General features: G+C 35.8%; 1 protein-coding gene across 2 annotated transcripts in view; it reads left to right on the top strand.

Moving 5' to 3' along the window:
- The window catches only part of LOC124235541 (uveal autoantigen with coiled-coil domains and ankyrin repeats), an 83,398-nt gene that overhangs the window by 48,538 nt on the left and 12,021 nt on the right, over positions 1-22,839 (top strand). For both annotated transcript variants that reach the window (XM_046653726.1, XM_046653727.1), the window contains exons 4-15: positions 2,682-2,746; positions 3,539-3,596; positions 9,604-9,674; positions 9,778-9,884; positions 10,565-10,746; positions 12,174-12,211; positions 15,266-15,334; positions 16,380-16,487; positions 17,032-17,064; positions 17,582-17,680; positions 21,541-21,577; positions 22,466-22,518. In XM_046653726.1, coding sequence (XP_046509682.1) covers positions 2,682-2,746; positions 3,539-3,596; positions 9,604-9,674; positions 9,778-9,884; positions 10,565-10,746; positions 12,174-12,211; positions 15,266-15,334; positions 16,380-16,487; positions 17,032-17,064; positions 17,582-17,680; positions 21,541-21,577; positions 22,466-22,518 — 920 coding nt within the window. The remainder of the gene's footprint in view (positions 1-2,681; positions 2,747-3,538; positions 3,597-9,603; positions 9,675-9,777; positions 9,885-10,564; positions 10,747-12,173; positions 12,212-15,265; positions 15,335-16,379; positions 16,488-17,031; positions 17,065-17,581; positions 17,681-21,540; positions 21,578-22,465; positions 22,519-22,839) is intronic.

Genomic DNA, 22,839 nt, shown 5'->3' with positions numbered 1-22,839 from the left:
TCTATGTAGCTACTCTGCTAAGCACTTGACATGTACCAACTCATTTTATCCTCACATCAACCCAATGAGGCTTGAGGCACTGAGCATCAAGCAGCTCGTCGTGCAGGGTCCTTCGGTGGATGGATCGCGGTCAGAGTCTGTGTTCTTAACCATTATGCCTCATGAGGAAACCTGTTCTGTGTTTAGTTAGCTATATTTGTAAAAAATGCTTTCTTGTAGACAGTTTAAGTCTGTCTCTTACTGGGTCTCCTGCTTAAACTTATCGTATCTGTCTATCTTTTAAAATCTTCCAGCGTAAGTTTGCACAGCGCCAGATAGACTTTTAAGTATCTGAATGAAGCTATTGCTTTTCTTCAAGGAACATGTTAGTTTTCCATTCTTCAGTTAATCATTCTCAGTTCTCTGAGACTCTTGACAACTATTTCTCTGCAGTTCTACTTTGTTATTCAATTAAATATGGGAGTTGATGTCAAGCAGAGAATTTTCTTAACAACTTTAATGTTTCGTTCTATGACTCCAAGTGTGGACAAATAAATACGTTACTGTTAACCAGCATTGTGTTTAGAAATGGAAGAGAGAAGGAGAGGGAGAGAGAGAGAGATCACAACTGAGTTAGTAAGGAAAATCTTTGCCTAAAGATACCTCAGATTCTTAATTGAAGACTAAACTCACTGTATCTGCCACCTTTGAACCAACAAGAAACTGTTTATTACTTATAAATATGCTTTCCATTGATGCAGAGGAATATTTATTTTTGGAAATTTTGGGCTAACCATACCTCTTCAGAACTCTGAAGACTTTATTTATTATGCTAATTCCAATTCAAACTAGTGTCTTTCTTGTTTTTGTCTGTGTTCATTCTGCTATGGACATTTTTGCCTAGTGGCCAATCTAGTGACTTTTGCCCGCCCTCCTCCAGTGCAGACCAAACTCAAATGCTTTCCGAAGCTCAGCAGACATCGTTTCATACGCTGCGTTCTGACATACCCTGCTTAACTCTTTTTGGTTTTGGTTTTTGCTGTTGTTTAGTCATATTTTTATTTGATTTGTTTTATTATGTTTGTCCTTAGAGTTGTCCTTTCCTAAGGACAAGGACCTTGTCTCATTTACTGTTGTATTGTTTGTTATAATCCAGATGTAAATAGTTGATAAAAATTTGTTTAGAAAAACTTTGTGTTTTATCTTAACTCCTTTATTTGCTAGCAATACGAAAGTATGTTGAAAATAACCAGATTTCTAGTTATTGCAGTTTTGAGGTATTTGTGACCCAGGTCACAATGCACCTTTGGTGTAATTGATCAAGGTATGTGTTAGGTGTGATGTTCTGTTAATTTTTTGCTGTCCTATCTCAAGTGGCTGGAGTTGGTATTTCCTTAGCCCTGACATTTTTATGTGACCAAGTTTCTGTGGCATTTTATTGAACACCAGGGACTGTCACCACTGTGCCTATCCCCACCATCCCACGCCATACTCTCCTACTTCTCATGTGAATGCCAGTTAATATAGTCACTTTTCACAGTGTGAAATGTCTCTAGGAAACTTGTCCATTAATAGTAGCAAATTGAAATTTGAAATCATCACATCTGACTTATTTGTAATCGGATGATCGATGATTAGGAGTGGTTGAATATGTTGTATCTGTACATGTTTAAAAATCTGAATTCACTGCTTTTTATTCTAGAACCTGGTTAGTCAGCTACAGAGAAGCAATCAGACACAGGAAAAATTATTCACTTATCTAAACTCATATAAAATTGAATGATAATTGAAAGTCAATTTATTCATTCATCCAGGATGAACAGAACGTAAATTACTTCTTTTCTAGCAGAAAGATCTACTTGTGAAGTCAAGTTATGTTGTAAGAAGTTTGTGAATTTAGAGGGAAATTAAGAACATTTAAGATTAGAAACTAGAATAGCCTGATGAAGCCCTTATATTTTCACCATCCAAGAGCGATGTATGTGTAAAGAAATACAATTAGGAGGAATAGTGTTTGGAGGTAGAATGTTCTCTTCAAATTTACCTTTTTTCAATATTCAGCGTTCACCTTTCAGATTATCTGGTAACTTCTTCCCTGCTCCTCTTGCCTGTAATTTCCTTTAAATTTGCAGATTTTAATACACATTTTATTTGAACAAGTTGTCTGATTTTCAGAGACAAGATCTCTTAATGAACTTTGAATTTTAGTTGAAGCATAAAAATTAGTAAGGAAATACCCTTTCTTTGACATACATCTCTTAACTTCCTCCCTTTTTGTATCCACACTGCCTTTTTGGAAATGTTATGTGAAATCTAGGTATTTTTCTCTCCTTCCTTTCCTTGTTCTCTTTTTGTCTTTCTCTTTCTCTCTCTCCCTTCCTCCTTTCTTTCCTAGGCCAATATTTAATTATTTATTCTGTCTCAAGCACTGTTCTAGGTATTGGCGATACACTGGTGAATAAGGCAAAGTTCTTGCTCTGTATGGGTTTTCATGTTTAATTTTTCTTCCCACCTTCATTGTTTTGGTGTGTATATCTCTTATTAAAATTTGAAACTGGGTGAAACATTTTAGAAACTGAAGGCATGCTTACAAATTAAGTATTCTGTCAACTTATTTTGGAAAAATGAGTCATATTTCTATGGAAAATTCACATGTGAAGAAAATAACCCTTATCATATATTTTTAAATATTTTTTTTATAGGGAGAAATGCTCTTCACCTGGCTGCAAAGTATGGACATGCATTGTGTCTACAAAAACTTCTACAGGTAGTAAAAGTGGTTAATACTTGGGCTTTATTATTTTGACTGCAAACAGTAGATGTGTTTTTAATGTGTTTTTGGAATTTGAGATCAAAGAAAATAGTAGGCTAACTTTGCCTCTTAGCTTGCATAATATTTTTTCCATCGTTTGTGAAAGAATGTGAACAATAAAGAGCAGAAACTCTGAGGGAAGTGAATTGCATAACTCAGTGTATTAAAAATAAATAACAAAGACTTGACCTTCCTGTTGGCATTAGCTGGAGATTGGAATTTTCTGTTGTCCAATATATGACTTAAGATAAAGTGGTAACAGCATAGGATCCATATATTTCTATATAAACGTCAATAACTTAGCCTACATAATAGTAACACTATTAGTTAAACTTGTAATCAGGCAACCACAAAATTCTATGAACTAGTGGGCTGAATTAAGTTTTCAGATAGAGGATGTATTTTTTGCCATGAAGTTTCACAGCGGAACTCTTTTGTTTTTTCTGATTCAATTGTTCAAGTTTTAACTCTTGCTGGAAAAAAAAACCCCAAACAATAGCATAGTTTCTATATCTCATTCTATTGTAATGTACCATATGTTTTCCTGTTTAGTGAAGTACTGTTAAAGTTACGGTATAATGTTATGATATTTGTTTCATGTCAAAATATTTAGTGGCTTGTCTAGTAGTCTTTAGAGTTTCTGATAAATGGAATATTTTAAGATTAGATAACAGCTGTTATTTGAGTTTTGATATTTAATTTTAAAATAAAACTCTCCTAGACTACTAAGTTTTTATGTTTTAACAGTACAATTGTCCCACTGAACATGTAGACCTGCAGGGAAGGACCGCACTTCACGATGCAGGTGAGCCAAGGTTTCACTGGGCCATCAACAAGTCTTTGTTAAAATGACTAGGCATTTAAATGAGTTTCAGAGTTTTAACATGCATGTATTTGTATAATTCATGGAGAAACAATATTATGAAGTTTTTGTTTACTTGAATTTGAAATTTATTAGACTGTACAGCTTAAAGATTCATTCGGCCATTATTTACAGGCCAGTTTACTAGATACTGAAAGTCCAAAGATAAATAAACCACAGTTCTGTTCTCAAGGAGCTCTGAGCACTGTGTGTGTATGTGTGTGTTTGGGAACTGGTAGGAGAAATAGGAAGGAAGACGACATTTCTCTTCCTTAAAGGCTACATTTACCTTGTTAACATGTCTGAACCTCATTTTCCTCATTTGCAGAATGAAATTAATAATACTACTGCAGTGAGTGGTTATAACTGACTCATAAATAGTGCCTGGCATTTAATCATTTCTTAATTAATGGTGGTGGTGGTTGCCTTGATTTGGAGGTGTCAGTGCCGAATTTCATATCATTATAATGCGCTCTATTTTTAAAAAGATTTATACTAGTAATTTCACAGATTTTATTAATCATACTTGTGTTTGGAAATTTATCTACATTATTCTTTAGATATCATAAAGAAAATACTTACAAAAAAGTTAGATATTTAAGTATTTTTGGAATGTAACATAGTCTGACCTCTGGCCTGCCTCTTCTAAGTCTGAAATTTCTACAGTCTACTAGAAGTCCAAAGGAAAGAAAAAGAACCTAGCCTCTCTTTTCATGTATGTGGACTATCTGCAGTAGATTATAGTGATCTGTGTTAAAAATGTATTATACTTCAAATTTCCTTCAAAATTTTATATCTTGATTTTCTTTCAGTTTTTTTGTTTTTACATCTTATGTGTTTTACTATGGTTTAATCTCTCACACAATGGATTTTTTCTTTTCTTTTTATGAAGAGTGGTATAATTTACAAAGCATTTTTACATACATTATCATTTGAGTCTCACGATGACCCCTGTGAGTTTCTATAGTCTTATTTTCTATTTTATTTATTTACTTATTTATTTATTTTTTGAGGAAGATTAGCCCTGAGCTAACTGCTGCCAATCCTCCTCTTTTTTGCCGAGGAAGACAGGCCCTGAGCTAACATCCACGCTCATCTTCCTCTACTGTATATGTGGGACGCCTACCACAGCATGGCTTTTGCCAAGCGGTGCCAAATCTGCACCCAGGATCCGACTGGTGAACCCTGGGCCTCCGAAGCAGAACATGCTCACTTAACTGCTGTGCCACAAGGCCGGCCCCTCTATTTTCTATTTTATGATAATTTTGTATTGTTACCTAAAATAAGTAAAAACATAGTTAAATAAAAACATAATAGATTCATATACCTATCAAGCTTGTATAGTTATGGAATTATCAAAACAAATTTACAATTGAAATACAGTTCATTTTTGTACTGCTAATTTATTGTTCTTGATGGAATTTTAAAAATGATTTTGCTGCTTGCCGAAGTATGAATATATGTCACATGATATTTCTGTTCTCCTACCATGTTTTCCTAGTTGCTTTTTTTAATTAGTCAAATCTTCTTAGTAATCACATTAAAAATATTATTTTTTAGTTTTTTATTATGGAAAATTTCAAACATACATAAAGTTAGAGAGAATATTATATTAAAACACCTTATACCCTTTACCCAGCTTAGACAGTTGTCAACATCTAACCAATCTTTACTCATACCACCACTCATTATTTTCCCACTCCACTGATATTTTAAATCAAATACAAGACATCGTATAATTTTATCCATAAACAATTCAATTTATATCTCTAAAAGATAAGGATTCTATTTTGTAACCGAAGTGTACTACCATTATCACACCTAATGCATCTGAAAATGTTTTCAGTATCATCTAGTCAATGTTCAGTTTTCCCCGGTTGGTTTTACTTTTATTTTTTATGCTTTACTGAAGTATAATTGTTATACAAAAAATTGCACATTGTTTACAATATGGTATTGTGCAATTTTAAAAAATATTGAGGATAGATCTCATGTTAAGTATTCTTACCAAAAAGAAAAACCGACCAAAAGCAACACACACACGTACACACAAAAGAACACAAGAAAACTTTTGGAGGTGACACATATGTTTAGCACTTTGATTGTGATGATGATATCATGATGTATGCATATGTCCAAACTCATGAAAATGTATACATTAAATATGTGTAAGTTTTTGTATACTATAGGTTTTATTATCCCTGTATTTAAAACTGGTACAACTTAGTCAATTGAAATCTTAAAATTTATTCAGTAGATGTACAGATGAAGTTAGAATGAAAACCAAGTTGATGTAATAAAAGAACTCCAATAACAGCTGCTTATAAAAAAATTGTTGAGTGGTATAGGTTGGCATGTGACTTGAGGTCATTCGAGAACTGAATTCTTTCCATCTTGTTCTACTTTCCTCTCTTACCTTCCTCAGCTGTATGGTTGAAGCAGGGTGGCAATCATATTCATGTTCCAGTTGGCAGGAAGGGGAAAGAGAGCATGGAGGAACACATGCCCAAACTCTAAGGCCCAGGTTTGGAAGTGATAGATAGCTCTCTGGTCTTATTGCATTGACAAGAGCAAAGTCAACTGGTTCTGTTTATCTACAAGGGGGGCCCAGAAATATTATCTCTAGGTGACTAGTCATGGCCCAGCTGCTCCACTGTAGAGGAAGGGGAAAACAGATTTTGGTAACAAATTGCATTTTCTGCCACAGTCCAATCCTCTGGCCTTCCAGATATTCCCACAGACCCTACTTCCCACACATGAATCCTTTATTCCCTCCCCAAAGGGGAGGATACACAGCCAATTCAGTTCCTGAAGCTACCTTAAAGTCTGGGATTTCTGGGTGATGTGCAGTTTTCTCTTTTTGGCTCTGATGTGGCCCTTCATGGTCCAGCAATCTGTAAACTCAAAGAGAAGAGATCTGCTCCTCACAATATATAGAGATGGAACAAGAATGGGATAAGTGAAATAAAGACTTACTTTCAGAAAAGGGAGAATCAGGAAACCCAGGAGTCACTGGTCAGTAGCAGGTATCAAATGCTGCTGAGCAAAACTTGCAAAGGCTTCCTGCTGAGGTCTTGGAGTAAATTTCACGATTAGCTCCTCTGGATGCTGCCCTGGTTCTGTTTTCTGGGAAAAATCCCTTGTCCATTGTCCTCTGTGGGCCCAAGCTCTGCCTTTTGGGAGATTCTTCCTTGTCCGTTATCCTCCAAGGTCACAGATAAATTGGATGTTTGAGGGTATGCCCTCTGTAGAGGCAGCTTAAGGGCAGGAACAATTAGGAGTTTTAGCTGACTGCGCTTTTGGGGTCTTGGGTAGTGCAGTTCCCTCCGAACCTTGGTAGATTTCTGGTCTGTTTGTTGCCAGCCACTGCCATATGTCAGGAACCATCTCCAAGGTTATTTTCTGGACATAAAGTTCTTAACCTTCCTTTATTTCTAGACTCATGATTCTCTACCTCATTTTAATGCTGCTACCTCAAAGCCATCTGAAATAATAGTCTTGGATGGGAATATAATATCCTCAATCTGATCTTTATTCCAGGACTGAATCTTTTTCTTTCTTTTTTCCTTATTGGGAGGTCTTTGAGAAAAGGTTTGTATCTTGCTGTTTAATATAGAGAAACAATTGGCTTCTCCACACCTGCGAGGTCCCAAATGTCTAGACACTCTCTTTTCCCTTCCATCTCTGTTCATAAATTGGCTAATTCTTGCTTGACCTCATCTCTTTCTTATAATACCTTACAAAAGCAGTAAGTAGCTGCCAGTATGCACTAAAACTTTGGCTCTTCCCTATTGCTCCAAAGTCACGTGGTATACCTCCTAAATCATCACAGGTGATAGCTCTATCCAATGGTTTGCCACCGCATTAGAAAAATCATAAAGTTTCTAGCCTGAAATATGTTTATTCACCACTTAGAACCCAACCACTAAACCAGTACCATATAATGTAGGTATTTGTTATAGCAGTACCTGACTCCTGATAGCAATTTTTGTCTTAGGGATAGGCTAGGCTGCCGTGACAAACACTATAAAATAATGTTGGCTTTAAAAAACCCACAGAATTTATTTCTTTCATATCACAGTCCTAATGTTCAGATTGGCTTGTGTCTCTGCTCCATATGGTCGTTCAGGGATCCAGATTTCTTCCATTTTGCAGTTCTACCAGCGCCTAGGGTGCTGTCTTCGTCTTTAAGGCTGAAGCTGATAGCAGACACCTGTTTTTCTGCTAATAGGAAGGGGAAGATTATGGAGGAGTGTATAACCACTCTATTAAGCCCTAGACTCAGAAGGTAGTGCGCATCACTCCTGTCAGGTTCCATTGGCATGATCTAACCCGCATGGGTCATGCCTACATGCAAGGGAGACTGGGAACTGTGGTCTCTAGGTGAGCCACCATGTGCCCAGCACAACTTTATTACCATGGAAGAAAGGGCGATCGGAGTTGGGTGAGCAGCTAGTACTCTCCATCATAGCACCTTTAATACTTACGTTACTTTTCAATATATTACAACTCTGGAATTTATTATGCTTTACATTTTTTCATTCTTATTTTTATCGGGACTCAATGGTTGTTAATTTTGCAATTCCTGAATTAATGTATTCAGTTTGTTTATCATCTTTTTAGGATTGATTATGTATTTTATATAAAGGATTGGCTGAATTAAAGACGTAAGAAATGAAAATTAATTTTCTTATGTATGTTTGGTTTTATTCTATTGAATTTTAACAAAAGAATTTTAACAAAAAAGAAAAAAGCTGACTTTGTCAGTACTTTTTGTGCTAGTAAACTAGTGTCAACTCATAAGGCTTTAAAAAAAACTCATGGGGGGTGTAAACACAATCCTATTTTATGAATTTCACAATAATTTTTTTCCTAATACAAATATGAACTCTAGTGTTAGAGAAGAAGAATTGTGTGAGTTTATAATATAATTTTTAGCAAAATGACCCTGCTTTGGATCATTAAAGGCAGACATTAAAATCTCTGCTTTTAAAAGGAAATATGAATTGTATGAGTCATATTTTATTTACTGTGGCTCTTCTATTAAAAAATGATTATTGGGGCCGGCCCGGCAGCCTAGTGGGTAAGTTTGCACACTCCCTTTTGGTTGCCCGGGGTTCACAGGTTTGTATCCCGGGCACAGACCTACACACCACTTGTCAAGTCATGCTGTGGTGGCGTCCCACATATAAAATAGAGGAAGATTGACACAGATGTTCGCTCAGTGACAATCTTCCTCAAGCAAAAAGAGTAAGATTGGCAACAGTTGTTAGCTCAGGGCCAATCTTCCTCACCAAAAAAAAAAAGAGACTCTGATTCTTTTTTTTTTTTTTTAAAGATTGGCACCTGAGCTAACACCTGTTGTGAATCTTCTTTTTTTTTCTACTTTTTCTCCCCAAATCCCCCCAGTACATAGTTGTATATTTTAGTTGTGGGTCCTTCTAGTTGTGGCATGTGGGATGCCACCTCAGTGTGGCCTGACGAGTGGTGCCATGTCTGTGCCCAGGATCCGAACCAGCGAAACCCTAGGCTGCTGAAGTAGAGCACGCAAACTTAACCACTCCGCCACGGGGCCAGCCCCAAGGGTCTGATTCTTGAAAAAAAAAAAAAAAACGCTTCAAGGATCAAGTCACTTATAGCCATGTTTAGAAATATACTGCAAATAGAAGATTCATGATTTTATTATCTGTGTTTACCTTTAGAATAGCAGTATATTCTTCTGTAAGGATGACAATATTCCTTGGTCCTAATTGTACAAAACTTATAAAATGATCTTGTCTAATCCATTTTCAGATAGAAAATTGATGCTTATAATGCTAAACTGAGAGTAAAGGATGTGATGCTTGGTAGTTTAGAAATTGAAGAATGCATGCCTTATATGGACCTAGCAAAACACCACGTGTCTTACCGACAGATGTTCACCATTTATCACTTTCCTTTGTTCCTTAAGCTATGGCAGACTGTCCTTCTAGCATACAGCTGCTTTGTGACCATGGGGCCTTGGTGAATGCCAAAGATGTAGTAAGTCAGTTTATGTTTATTCTCATTTCAATTCATGTATTCTAACTTTGATATTTTGGGACATTTGTTGTCTTAATGCTGTTTCATTTTTCTTGTCGCTTAGGATGGGCGGACACCACTTGTTCTGGCTACTCAGATGTGTAGGCCAACAATCTGTCAACTGCTGATAGATAGAGGGGCGGATATTAACTCCAGAGACAAACAAAACAGGTAATTCTTTTATCACGGCTCCCCAGACCCAGCTGGATGCACAGTGATTCTGAAACTCTGCCTTTGTGACTTGGCCTTTCCAACCCCTTTGGTCCTCCTCTTCCTTGGAATTATACCCACTTCTTATTTTCCTTCGGAGTCTACTGCAGAAGGAAGGAGGGGGAAGATGACAGGGTAAGTGGAATACAAGCAGTGATTAAGGCCTGTGTTTGGGTCAAAAACCTGAAGAAAGAGGAATTATATCCCAGTTATTTTAAGCTTTAAAAAAGTCTTTAGTGAAGTGGGCTCAAATAAGATGTAAGAGAGAAGAATAAAAAATGACATCTGCAGTCTGCTTCCTCATTAGTGATTCTTTTAGAAGAAGGCGCTTCTTGGTGTCCTGGAGGTTGGCATGTTTCAGCAGAGATGTTCTGAAGGTGTTTTCTCTCATACTGCGCCTGGGCACACCACCACTTCCTTCTGAGAAACTGAGGACATCTCTGTACCCCAAGATTCCCTTAGTTTATTTTACTTCTGTATTTGATGTTATTTTACTTGGAATACACCAATGATTTCTATCTGTAATTCTCCCTTTCCCCTTCTCGAGATCTATTCTAAGAAGGGGGTCTCTGAAAGAAGATTTCTGAAATATTTTCTTGGGTGTTTCTCAAGGTCTCTTATTCTTCCATCTTTTCTTTTAGAACTGCTCTCATGCTAGGCTGCGAGTATGGTTGCAAAGATGCAGTAGAAATCTTAATTAAAAATGGTGCTGATGTAAGCTTGCTGGATGCCCTTGGTCATGATAGTTCTTACTATGCAAGAATTGGTGACAATCTGGACATTCTTACCTTGTTGAAGACTGCATCGGAAAATACCAACAAAGGTACCAGCATTTTTCTGTAACTAGAAAAGTCCAGGTTAACAAAGAGCAGCTTTTAAAGAGTTAGGTGGTAGAGCTAAAATTTACAAGAATCAAAACATTTCTTACTAATTAACAGTATTGGTTTGCCTCCCTCTATACCATGGCTTTGCGTATTCACATTGTAAGTCACTTGTTTTGAGGCAGTGTCTGTTGCATATATTGTCTAGTTTATCCAGTAAACTCTGCTATACTGTGGAGTCATTTAAGAACTGAGGAGAGGGGCCAGCCTGGTGGTGCAGCAGTTAAATTTGCACGTTTGGCTTCTTGGTGGCCCGGGGTTTGCTGATTCGGATCCCTGGTGCGGACATGGCACCGCTTGGCACACCATGCTGTGGTAGGTGTCCCACGTATAAAGTAGAGGAAGATGGGCATGGATGTTAGCTCAGGGCCAGTCTTCCTCAGCAAAAAGAGGAGGATTCGTAGTAGTTAGCTCAGGTCTAATCTTCCTCAAAAAAAAAAAAAAAGAACTGAGGAGAAAGAGTCAAATCAAGTGTTTTACTAATATATATATATATATTTTTTTTTTGTGAGGAGGTGTAAAGGTCTTAAGCTCTTTTATACTTACAAAGTTTTAAAGAGTCATTATTTAAATGTGTATATAAAATATTCAACCAATATTTATTGACTACCTGTGCCAAGTATTTTTCTCTGTTAAAGAAAAATTGGGAAATACAGAAAAGCACAACAAATAAAATTAGTCACTCATCCTACCACTTGAGGAACTTCTGTTCACATTTTGAGGACTATCCTTCCAGTCTTTTCCATTTGTGTAAAATTGAGGTCACTTTAGTGAGCTGTAGGTTACTTTTTGTGTAATATATTTTGAAGTCTTTTCCCTCATAAGTAAATATGTTTTTCTACAGTATGATTTTTATTGATGCATAAAATTGCATCTATTTAATTTAAGCAATTTTCTATAGGTGTCATTGAAGTTGTTTACAGTTTTTACTAATATTAATAACAATTTAGTGACTGTCCTTATGCATAAATATTTTAGCATGTTTTTATTATAACCTTAGGATTATTTCCTAGACATTGAATCATGGGGTTCCAGGATATGTACACTTCTTTAAGCTCATGATCTATATTGACATATTGCCTTCCAATTTAGGAGTGTTTCAAATTTTACATTTTTTACCTGTCTCTCTTCCCTAGTATTGACTATTACCTACCTGGATGTTGTTATAGCAAAAAAACACCTTGCCAACTTGATAGGCAAAAATGATATTTCACTTTTGTTTTAACTGTGAAGTTCCTTTAAAGGAAACTTTAAAATGTATTTCTTTAATATTAACTCGGTTGTATAGTTAGGGAATGCGTATCTACCCAAGTTAACCTGCTGTTTCACTGTCCTTCTTTCTCCTCTCTTTCTCTCTTTCAATATTCAGGGAAAGAACTTTGGAAGAAAGGACCATCTTTACAACAGGTAGATCTTAATTTTAATTTTAAAAAATTATATGTATTGTGCAATATAAGTGCTTACTCAGACTGGTTAATGATTGTACATAACTGTTTTGGGTTTAAATGCATGCTGTTCTCTCGCCTCAGTTCATCATGCCCTTGGAGAAGCTGGGTATTGAGATCCTGAGGCTTGCTCTGGGTGCTGTCTCTCAGCTTGAGACAGTGGATCTTATTACAATGAATGTATCCAATGGGAAATAAATAGCCTGCTGATTGCTGGCCTTAAACATCCAGCCCTGCGAAGTATGAGATAGCACACCTCGCTGAGACTCTTAGAAGATGAGTTTCAGCCTGGCAGATTGTAGATAGTTTTCACCTGTCCTCCCTTAATAACAGAGCCAAATATTTACTGTTATTGGAAAATTACAGTGCAATAAGAAATGAAGAAAACAGAATTCAAAACTGATTATATATTGTCATTTCAATACCACTGTTAACATTTTGATTTCTTTTCATCTTTTTTTGCTGTGTATTTAATTAATGAAGACTTCACTTAAAAAAAACCTGCAATACATGAAATAATTCCTACCTTGCACTAATTTTATTATCAAATCACTGTTTAACCCTGGTTTTGTGTCCCTGTCTCAGTAAATGTCTTGTCATTTCCCCTAATCTCTTCGAGTGAAGTAAGAGGGGTTGGTTTACTGCACTCTCACTGTCTGCTCAAAAGCTAGTATGGGCAGCTCTCCTCTTCTGCTGGCAGTTCCCTTCCAGGCTTTCAGCTTTTCTCTAATGAGAGGAACCTGGGCACTTCCAAACCCTGAAGAGAAAGTAATCAGGTACCTTGGAGCAATTCTGATCATCATTCTGCATCATTCCTCTACCTCTCACCTGAATCTGAAAGCTTTATTAAAGCATGTTTTCGTTTTTAATCCATCACAATTAAGTAGTAGGTTCATGCATGGGTCTTGTCTACTGTCACTTTTCTTTTCCATCTGGAGCAACTGTTTCAACCCTCTCTCCCATTCCTCAGGTAACCTAAGTAGGGGTATAGTGAAATGTGCACTGTTATGACTGTACCAGCTGTCTCACCCAGAATCCGAGAAAATGATTCCTGGAATATACAGATATTGAGAATAAGGAATTACTGAATATTGATATGGGAATGGTATTCTGCTTAGTGCTCTAGGAGTTATCTAAATGAATTTGGGGAGTTAATATTCTGCTAGGAACAGCAAAACTCATTTGTTTCCATTAATTATTGAATACATTTAAAACTGTGCTGTAAATAGGATTTGTTCTTGTACTAAGGAACATATAATCCCTGTTATCAAGAAGATTACTGTATAGATGAAAAAATAAGACTGAGTTGTTTGCTTAACAGATGTCTGTAGAGCACGTACTGTCTGCCAGTTACTGTTCTTAGTGCTGGGATATCACGGTATTCAAAGTCCCTGCCCTCAGGGAGCTCCAGCCTAGTGAGAGAGATGAGCAGTAAGCAAAGTAGTATCATAGCAGATACTTCGAAGAAAAGTGGAACAGGATTAGCGGATGAAGAAGGAGAGCACAGGAAGCTGTTTTAGATTGTGTGGTCAGGAAGGGGCTCTCTCAGGAAGTGACATTTGAGCAGAGGTCTGAAGGAAGTGAGGAGGGAGCTGTGTGGCTCTGTGGGAGAAGCCCCACGGGCGGAGGGTCGGGCAAGTACCAAGTCCCTGACGAGGGAGCATGTTCAGCACATCTATGGGGTAGTAGAAGGCCAGAGTGGCAGGAGTGACATGCACATGACCTAGCTGAAGGGAAGAGATGAGCAAGGTAACTAGGTGCCAGATTATGAAGGACCCTCTGAAGGGAAGCCAGGAGATAAAAGTGGTACAATAAGGGGCTGGCCCCGTGGTGCAGCGGTTAAGTGCGCACGTTCTGCTTTGGCAGCCGGAGGTTCGCTGGTTCGGATCCCAGGTGTGGACATAGCACTGCTTGGGAAGCCATGCTGTGGTAGGCATCCCACATATACAGCAGAAGAAGATGGGCACGGATATTAGCTCAGGACCAGTCTTCCTCAGCAAAAAAAAAGAAGAGGATTGGCATCAGATGTTAGCTCAGGGCTAATCGTCCTCAAAAAAAAAAATTGGTACAATGAGGCTGGTCAGATTCCACGTGAACAGTCCTTTGGTAGAAAGAATGAGGCTAGAAATGTAGTTTGGGCAAATTGTGGGTACAGGATATCTTCTTAATGGGACTTTCTCCCCCTAATTCTAAATCCAAACTCACTAGAATGATAGTTTAAACACTTGATTAAACAAACTCCACAAATAATACAGAACATAAAAAAATTATCTTGGAGAATTAAAGCATTAGCTTTTTTTTTTTCTTAAGTTCTTAGAAAGGAGGAAAGAAATAGCTTTCTAAATTATTTTGTAGATTTAAAGGTCAACTTGGGCAAAAAAAGGTTATTTTCTCTCTTGTTTAATAATTGTTTTGTGTTTTTATTAAAGCAAATCTCTAAGCTTGAATAAGGGTTCAAAGCAGTGAGTGTACAAAAACAAGATGTACCCAACTAGGTCATTTAGAGATCTTTTATAAAGCTCTGGTCAGAGGATTTTCTGTCTCTGTCTTACCACACCCCTTGATATTTTATTTCATCAGTACTCAAAGAAATAAATAATTTTCATATTTTCTTTCAACATTAATGTAACTTGCCCTCCTCCTTTTTTTAAAGACTAAATTCTTCCTTTGGGAATGGTTGATAATGCTTATGGCACAAGTTTAGTTTTGTGTCTAGTACAAATTCTCCTTTTTAAAATTTTGTGACTCTAGCTAAAATAAATCCTTAACAATAAGGATTTTAAATTTTATTTTTTAGTATTTTAAAATAAATTATACTTGATTTATTTGAAACCTATATCCTTAAAGATGCTTTCCATTTGGAGTTCTCAGTGGAAACACTGCCACCTTGTGTTATGACAGCAAAATTTAATGTTGGGTAAGCTGAAAATCACCACTTGGATATATTGCTTATTGAGGAAAATGTGGTCTATATTCTCATTCTTGCTAACCTGTGTTTTCTTATGTTTTACCAAAGCGAAATTTGACACACATGCTAGATGAAGTAAATATGAAGCCAAATCAGAGGGAGCATCAAAACATTCAGGTAAAAAGAAAACAAAATTTGGTATCTTCCTTTGCAGAGAATTCCAGTGTTGTTTGTAGTGGGGTAGGGGAGAAGACAGGGAGCGAAAATGTGGGGGAAGGTGGGGCAGCTGGTTCTGTTTTGTAATTCAATTTTCTTGCCCAATCCTTTCCAAAAGAAGTGACTCTTGATATGAATGTTTGGGTCAGTATTATCTTACAGAAAGTATTGTTTTACTATATATTAGGAAGCAAATAATTTAACAACTTTATGTAACTTTTTGTTGATTTAAATATATGTGTTTTGGGTCATAAATCTCTATTCATGTTGGAAAATTATTATAGTGATAAAAATGATTATTAATGTAAATAAAATAAAAGCCCAACTTTTTCTTAAATTATTTTTTATTTTGATTAAGAAAAATAATTTTGTTAACCACACAGCACTTTTTACCTTTTATGTTTGTCAAAATGTTCGAAAAATAATTATTATATGGATTATGTTGGAGGAAGATCCCGTAATTAAATGGTTTATTTTATGACTCAAATACCATTAGAATATAAATTGAATATGTTTTCCATGTGATAAAACAGGAGCATTTTCTTTGGGTCTTCATAGTTTACTATGTACTGTTAAGAAAGTGATGCTAGCCTTAGATCGGAGCCTTAAGTACTTTATCAGAGCACTGAAATGATTATTAGTTTAAGAAAAGCGTGCGAATAGACTCATAAACTTGAGAGGTGTTAAGCAAAAGTTAAAATGGCATATTCTTCTTCTATTTTCTATTTCCAGATGATGGTTTTATTTTTTATTAGAATCATGATGGTTTGCTGTCTTGTATATATTTGTATTCATTAGATACCACAGGACCATAATTTTCTATATTATTTCTGGTCTATAGATTTTTAAATCATTTGAATGTCATTGAAATTATTGCATCTTTGTACTTAAAGCTGTTTTATATAGGTATATATCTGTAGATGAGAGCGAACTGCTTTTAAAAATCTCTTCTGTAAGAATTGCTCTTTTAAGGTTGGTGTAGTCCCTGTTATCTTTACTATTTAAGGATCTGGAGATTGAAAATGAAGATTTGAAAGAGAGGTTGAGAAAAATTCAGCAAGAACAGAGAATATTATTGGATAAAGTCAATGGTTTACAACTGCAGCTGAATGAGGTAAATAATCTACATAATACAAAAAAATCCAAACTGTTTTACTCCCAGTCATCATCATCGATAACAAATTGTTAATGCTCGCCTATCACGTGAAGTCATGGTGCTGGGTGCTAACAGAGGTAAAATCAGGTCATGGCCCTTGGGGAAAGTTGTATCTTACTAGGACCTTTACATGAAATCTTTAATGTCGAATCCAAGAACAGAGAATACTGTAGATGTGTGGTAACAACAAAGAACTGAACTGGAGCTGGTGCTATGGGATTGGAGAGGAAGGAGGAGACAGAAGATGTGAGGAGGAAGAGCAAGTAGGAGTTGACAACTGAGGGCTTCTCAGAAGAATCAAAAGTGCTTCTGAACCTGGTTGGTGAGAAGAAGGGATGACAATTCAGACAAGAGAACTGGGAGTACATAGACATTTTCTTCTCCTATCCTTGTCCCCATTCTTAAAGACATGTGCCTGTCTTTTCAAAAGATATTTGCCAAGCTCCTGCCTTTTAAAACAAACTTTCAAGACTGAAAATACATTTCTTCTTTTTAAATTTAGGAAGTAATGGTTGCTGATGATCTGGAAAGTGAGGTAGGATGATAAATTTTTCTTTAAAGCTGTAAAATGTAAATTGAAAATGATATTGCAGAAGGTGTGTAAGTCCTGAATTGAGATGGAGACCAGGATTCTATTTCTGGTTATTGCTCAAAGGGAAAAACAAAACCTACATGTGAATGTAAAAGTATGTTTTGAGTATAGTGGCATGGGTTATTGTAGGCATTTTGTTATTGCCTCTGAATGTCTCATTTTCTGTGAAACTTTTCATAAAAAGATGTAAAATTCAAAACATTATAAAGTAAATATCTGAAGATGATTTAAAACAAACAATAAAAATTTGAATTTTTTGTAATTTTTTTGTATATATTGTATATTTTATTAGTGTATTTGTAGAATTTTCAACTCTACTAATAGATAAAAATCCACCAGCTTAGATAATTCATTAACTGCAGTCCTCAAAGTAATTCTAATCACATTTTCTAAAACACATTTCTAACCCAATTTCAAGCACGGAGTGACTTTGCTCTTTCTTTCTTTCTTTCCATTTCAGAAAGAAAAGCTGAAGTCCCTTTTGGCAGCTAAAGAAAAGCAACATGAAGAAAGCCTAAGAACTATTGAGGCTCTGAAAAATAGATTTAAATATTTTGAGGTATACAAAGCTTAAATTATCTCCTGTAACTCATAATAGGCAATAGTTAGGGGCTTGGACGCAGAGTTGAATTTGAATTATCACTCTCTTCTTTATAGTGTGACCTCGGGCAGTTTATTTAAAGTCTCTGAGTGTGTTGCTGCTTTGACAGAATTGGGGTGGTTGTCCCTTTCTCCACGGAGTTGTTGTAAAGGTTAAACGAGATAATTGAAATTGACTAGCATATGATTGACATTTAGTTCAATTCTGCTTTCTCTTCCCCAGCTTTCATCTTTGTTCATCTTTACCTTTTCAAAACTTGATGCTTTTATCTGTAAATTTTCAATGATTATGATGGTGATATAGAAATGAATAGTGGTATTTCCAGGATTATCTCAGAAAGGATTTTGTGCCTATCTGGATTAGTTAGAACACTTCGTTTAGTGAGAGTAGTGTGTCAATAAGGCCCAGATCATATGCTCTTCTTTGGTTGGGTCAGTTAGCTCTTAGTCTTTCCAAGACAGTGGATTTTTTTAACTTTTTATTGAAATACAATATATGTTAAAAAGTACACGTTAAAGCATATAAGTTGAAGAATTTTCACAAATCGAACACACCCAGATCAAGAATCAGAACATTACTAGTACCCGGAAGCCTCCTCATGTTTGCTTCCTGTCACTACCCACACTCCCTGCATCAAGGGTGACCATTTTCCTGACTTCTAACTGTGTAGATTTGTTTGAAAGGCCATAATACATATTTATAAATGTTGTTCATCACTGAGGGGTCACTGAAGAGGGTGCTGTTTCAATATGAATCTTTTATCTTTATTAGGGAATATAACTCCAAAGTACCTAATGAAAGTAATTTTTTTCTTTTATAAATAAAAAAATTTGTGGTCAGCTATGAAAAAGAATGTCAAGACATGGATGAATCTCACAGACAATGTTGTGTGAAAGAAATCAGACACAAAGAGTAGCTAATGCATGATTCCATTTTTATAAAGTTTAGAGTCAGACAAAACTAATCTATGGTGATAGAGGAGAGAATAGAGGCCACCTTTGGGGAGGGATTACTGACTAGGATGGGGCATGAAGAAGCTTCTGAGGGTGCTGGAAATGTTCTATATCTTGATCTTGGTTGTGATAATACAAGGTGTACGTCTGCAAAAATTCATTGTACTGTACACTTAACAAGGTGCTTTATTGCAGGTGAGTTATGCCTTGATACATTTTTAAAAAAGAAAAAAGTGTGTTTGAATTTGTGTGACTGAATTCTGAAGATTATTCAGAAACAGCTTTATAAGCTAAAGAATAATCTGGTATAGTGCCTTCTATCTTTTTCACATTTGACTCTTTTTTAAGGTTGATAATGAAACTAGTAATAGCTAACATTTTCATAGTACCAGCCATGTACCAGAAACTGCTCTGTACACTTTACGTGCATTTAATAAACATATCAACTCCATATGGCAGGTTTTATTATTATCTGCATTTATAAGTGAAGAGACTGAGGCACAGAGCATTTTTACCTGTGAGGGTTTTTATAAATATTAAGTGAAAGAGCCGGAACTTGAACCCAGGCTGTCTGGCTCCTTTGTGCTCTGTACTACAATACTAGTTTTACACTCAGAATGACTTGAATGAGAAAATCTAGAGGCGTATGTGGGCCCTTTGAAGCACTCATCAAAGTTTGACACCTATAATTGGGTATTAAGAGTCTAAGAGTAGACTCTCATGTCAAGAATAAGATATTTTTCAGTAGCTTTAGACAGAGTTAGAGTCAAGTCTGTAACTTTCAATGAGGTTATAATAAACTATAGGAAAGTAACTTTATTGTTATTCTACATAATTCTTTTTATTTAAAGTAATATATATTTATTTCAGAAAGATTAGAGAATATAATTAAACTAAAAGCAGAAAATAAGTACAACTATATTCCCAGCTCTCCTAGCACCTGACTCACGTCTTCCCGACCTTTCTTTGTGCGTAACTTGTTACGTACGTGTTCTACAGATGGGAATGGGTACATCCTATTTTGTAACTTCTTTCGCTCAACATAGTGACATTTTCCCCAGTGAGTGCATATTCATTGTGATAAATTTTTCTACTAGAAATGGTTTTTTACTTTCAAAAAGAAATTACAGGGCCCATTTTATATGTGACCCAGTATTTATGAAAGCAGCCATTAAAAACTAAGCATTCAGGGGCTGGCCTTGTGTCTGAGTGGTTAAGTTTGCGTGCTCCGCTTTGGTGGCCCAGGGTTTTGCTGGTTCGGATCCTGGGCACGGACATGGCACCGTTCATCAGGCCATGCTGGGGCAGCGTCCCACATGCCACAACTGGAAGGACCCACAACTGAAAAAATATATACAACTATGCAGGGGGATTTGGGGAGAAAAATGCAGAAAACAAGCAAAAAAACAAAACTAAGAATTCGTCATTTAAAAATATTGCATATCCACTGTATCATCTCACATGCCTAAAAATCTTCATAAACTGCCAACAGGTTTGTTGGTGTGTGTAATACTTAATATGTAGGCATTTCCCTTCTGATAATAGAAAAAATATGGGAAAATGTGGATATTTTAGAACGAGGCTAATTTTATGTTGTAACTTATGCATTTATTTTCATGTGAGTAATCAAGGAAAGGTAATAAACCCAAACTAAGTTTTTTGAACTCCTTATGTGCGTAGGCCACGCCAACCATACATGTATAAGTCCATTGAGTAGCTATGGTAAACTCTAGTATTAAATATTACACAGAACAAAGAGCTTAACTATGTTTACCGACATCCTTGGGGCACTAAGAATTAGTGTAGGAGGCAACAATTTATTTATAGGACTGTGGACTATTTTCACCGTGGTCATCTATATCAGAGTTTGACACATGGCTGTTAGTACCAGTACACACAGATACACAGACATGAGCTACATCTGCATATCTTTACTCTTGAAGTTATAATATTTTAGTTGATATGTTAGATTCTTTGTATTTGACTAACTTGGAAAAATGAGCAATCCAAGTATATTTCGATTCAGAGTATCTAGATTTTCTTCAGTATTCTCTTTTTCGTAACTGATGCATCGATTTATTTATTGCTGTGTGTAGGTCTTTGTCTCGGTTTCGTTTCCTCCTCTCTGTCTCCTTTTGCCTTCAAAAGTAATCGGTATTCAGGGATGGCCCAGTGGTGTAGTGGTTAAGTTCACGTGCTCCGCTTCTGTGGCCTGGGGTTCATGGGTTTGGATCCCAGACATGGACCTACATACCACTCATCAAGCCATGCTGTTGTGGCATCCCACATATAAAATAGAGGACAATTGCCACGATGTTAGCTCAGGGACTATCTTCCTCAAGCAAAAAAGAGGAGGATAGGCAACAGATATTAGCTCAGGGCCAAAAACCGAAAAAAAAAAAGAAGTAGTCAGTATTCTATAAATTCTGAAAGAAGGCATCACGTGGCTATTTCACAGTTAATGAAGTAGGGTTTCCCAACAGTGGCAAAGTAAAATGAGTACTTGATGGGAATGTGGCTTTTCCTTCCTTTTGAGGTAAAGAAGCAGAAAAGAGTATGGATTGAAAGTTGTTTCAGTTCATTTGGAGCTCACTTTTTTTCTTTTGAGCAATAAAGTTTTTCCTTGATACACTTGGATGGTTTTATTAAAATGCTTCGTGAAGTAGTTTATTCGCAACTCACCTCTCTAATTGTTGCTAGTGCTATGTCTTTTTGCAGGTTCCAGTAGAATAATACTCGGGAGAAACAAGGAATGTTGAAAATGTGGTTTTAATGACTGGATTATTTAGAGCTAAAATAGATACAGAATTTAACCAAATGAAGCAGTATTCACCTAAAATGTTTTAATTATACTTCTAATTTCAGAGTGATCATTTAGGATCAGGAAGTCATTTCAGTAACCGTAAGTATAAAAGTATAGATTATCATTACAGTTTATCCAGTTCAAGCAAAGAAGAATATTTATGTGTATTTATTTTGTCTAACTGTATATGATACTCCTGCTGCTAAACTTCATCCAACTACTTGTGTGTTCTACTCACCTTGTGGAACCAGGAAGAGGTTAAGATGACTACTGTAGCCTCAAACAAAATCTGGTAATCACCGAGGCTCCGATTTTCCTTAGCCACTTATATTTTTAAATTGTATATTGTATGAATTACCAAATTTGCCTTGTCGATTAGTGGACATTTATCTTGTGATATTTGGGGCTTGGTTTTTATAGAAAGAAACTTAAATACAGTTTTCTGATTTGAAGAAATCTTTGGATATAGTCTCAATGCAAGTAGGCATTTTAAAGTTAGTTCGAAGTTCCATAAATGCATATTTATTAGTTATTTTAAGACTGTACGTAATTAAGCTTCACTTCTGTTTATTGTTCACTAATTTTAAACAGTTTCTCTAGAAAAACCTATTTTTTGCTTCCCAGTGAATATTAAATTACCCTCTAGCTCATCACAATAGTAATATTTATCCTACAAGTTGCAAAAGAATACCATTTTTGTTTTAACTGATAGTAAGATATGTATTTTATAATAATCTTGTAACTTATTTAGTCTAACAATCTTGTGTATTTTTTAAAACCAACTTAGTCTGTATTCAGAAGAATACTTTCCTTATGTATGTAGAAATACTAAGGAAAAACATGAATATTTTAGAACAAGGATAATTTTATGTTGTAACTCATGCTTCTCTTTTGTTTGAATAATAAAGGAAAGAGAATAACACCAGATTAATATGTAGCCTACTTTGATATGGATATTTAAGTTATCATTTATTTGGATTTACTTAGGAAAAGAAGATATGCTTCTTAAACAAGGTCAAATGTATGTGACAGACACACAGGTAATACTGTTTTTTTAATTTTAAAAAATATTTAGAAAAAATATTTGTGCCTTTATAAAAAGAGGAAAATAGCATTGTATATCAAGTGTATTTACATTGAATAAGGTTTTCATTATCAAACAAAAGTTGGTGTTGCGTTGTTGAGTTTAATAAAAGCAGTGATACTGCTGTTTCTAGTGCCCTCCAGAGTGTTTTTGATCACAGTGGCTTAAATAAGAGATTTGAAATAAAATTTCATTGTGTTTGATAGTAAGCCTCTATTCATTAACAACATCAACTCTTCATATTTGCCCTTATAAAGAGGAAGACAGGTGTGAGTAA

Source organism: Equus quagga, chromosome 2, assembly GCF_021613505.1.
Source record: "Equus quagga isolate Etosha38 chromosome 2, UCLA_HA_Equagga_1.0, whole genome shotgun sequence".
NCBI lineage: Eukaryota > Metazoa > Chordata > Mammalia > Perissodactyla > Equidae > Equus > Equus quagga.
Note: the sequence above shows the minus strand (reverse complement) of the source record. Positions and strands in the feature narration are given on the sequence as shown.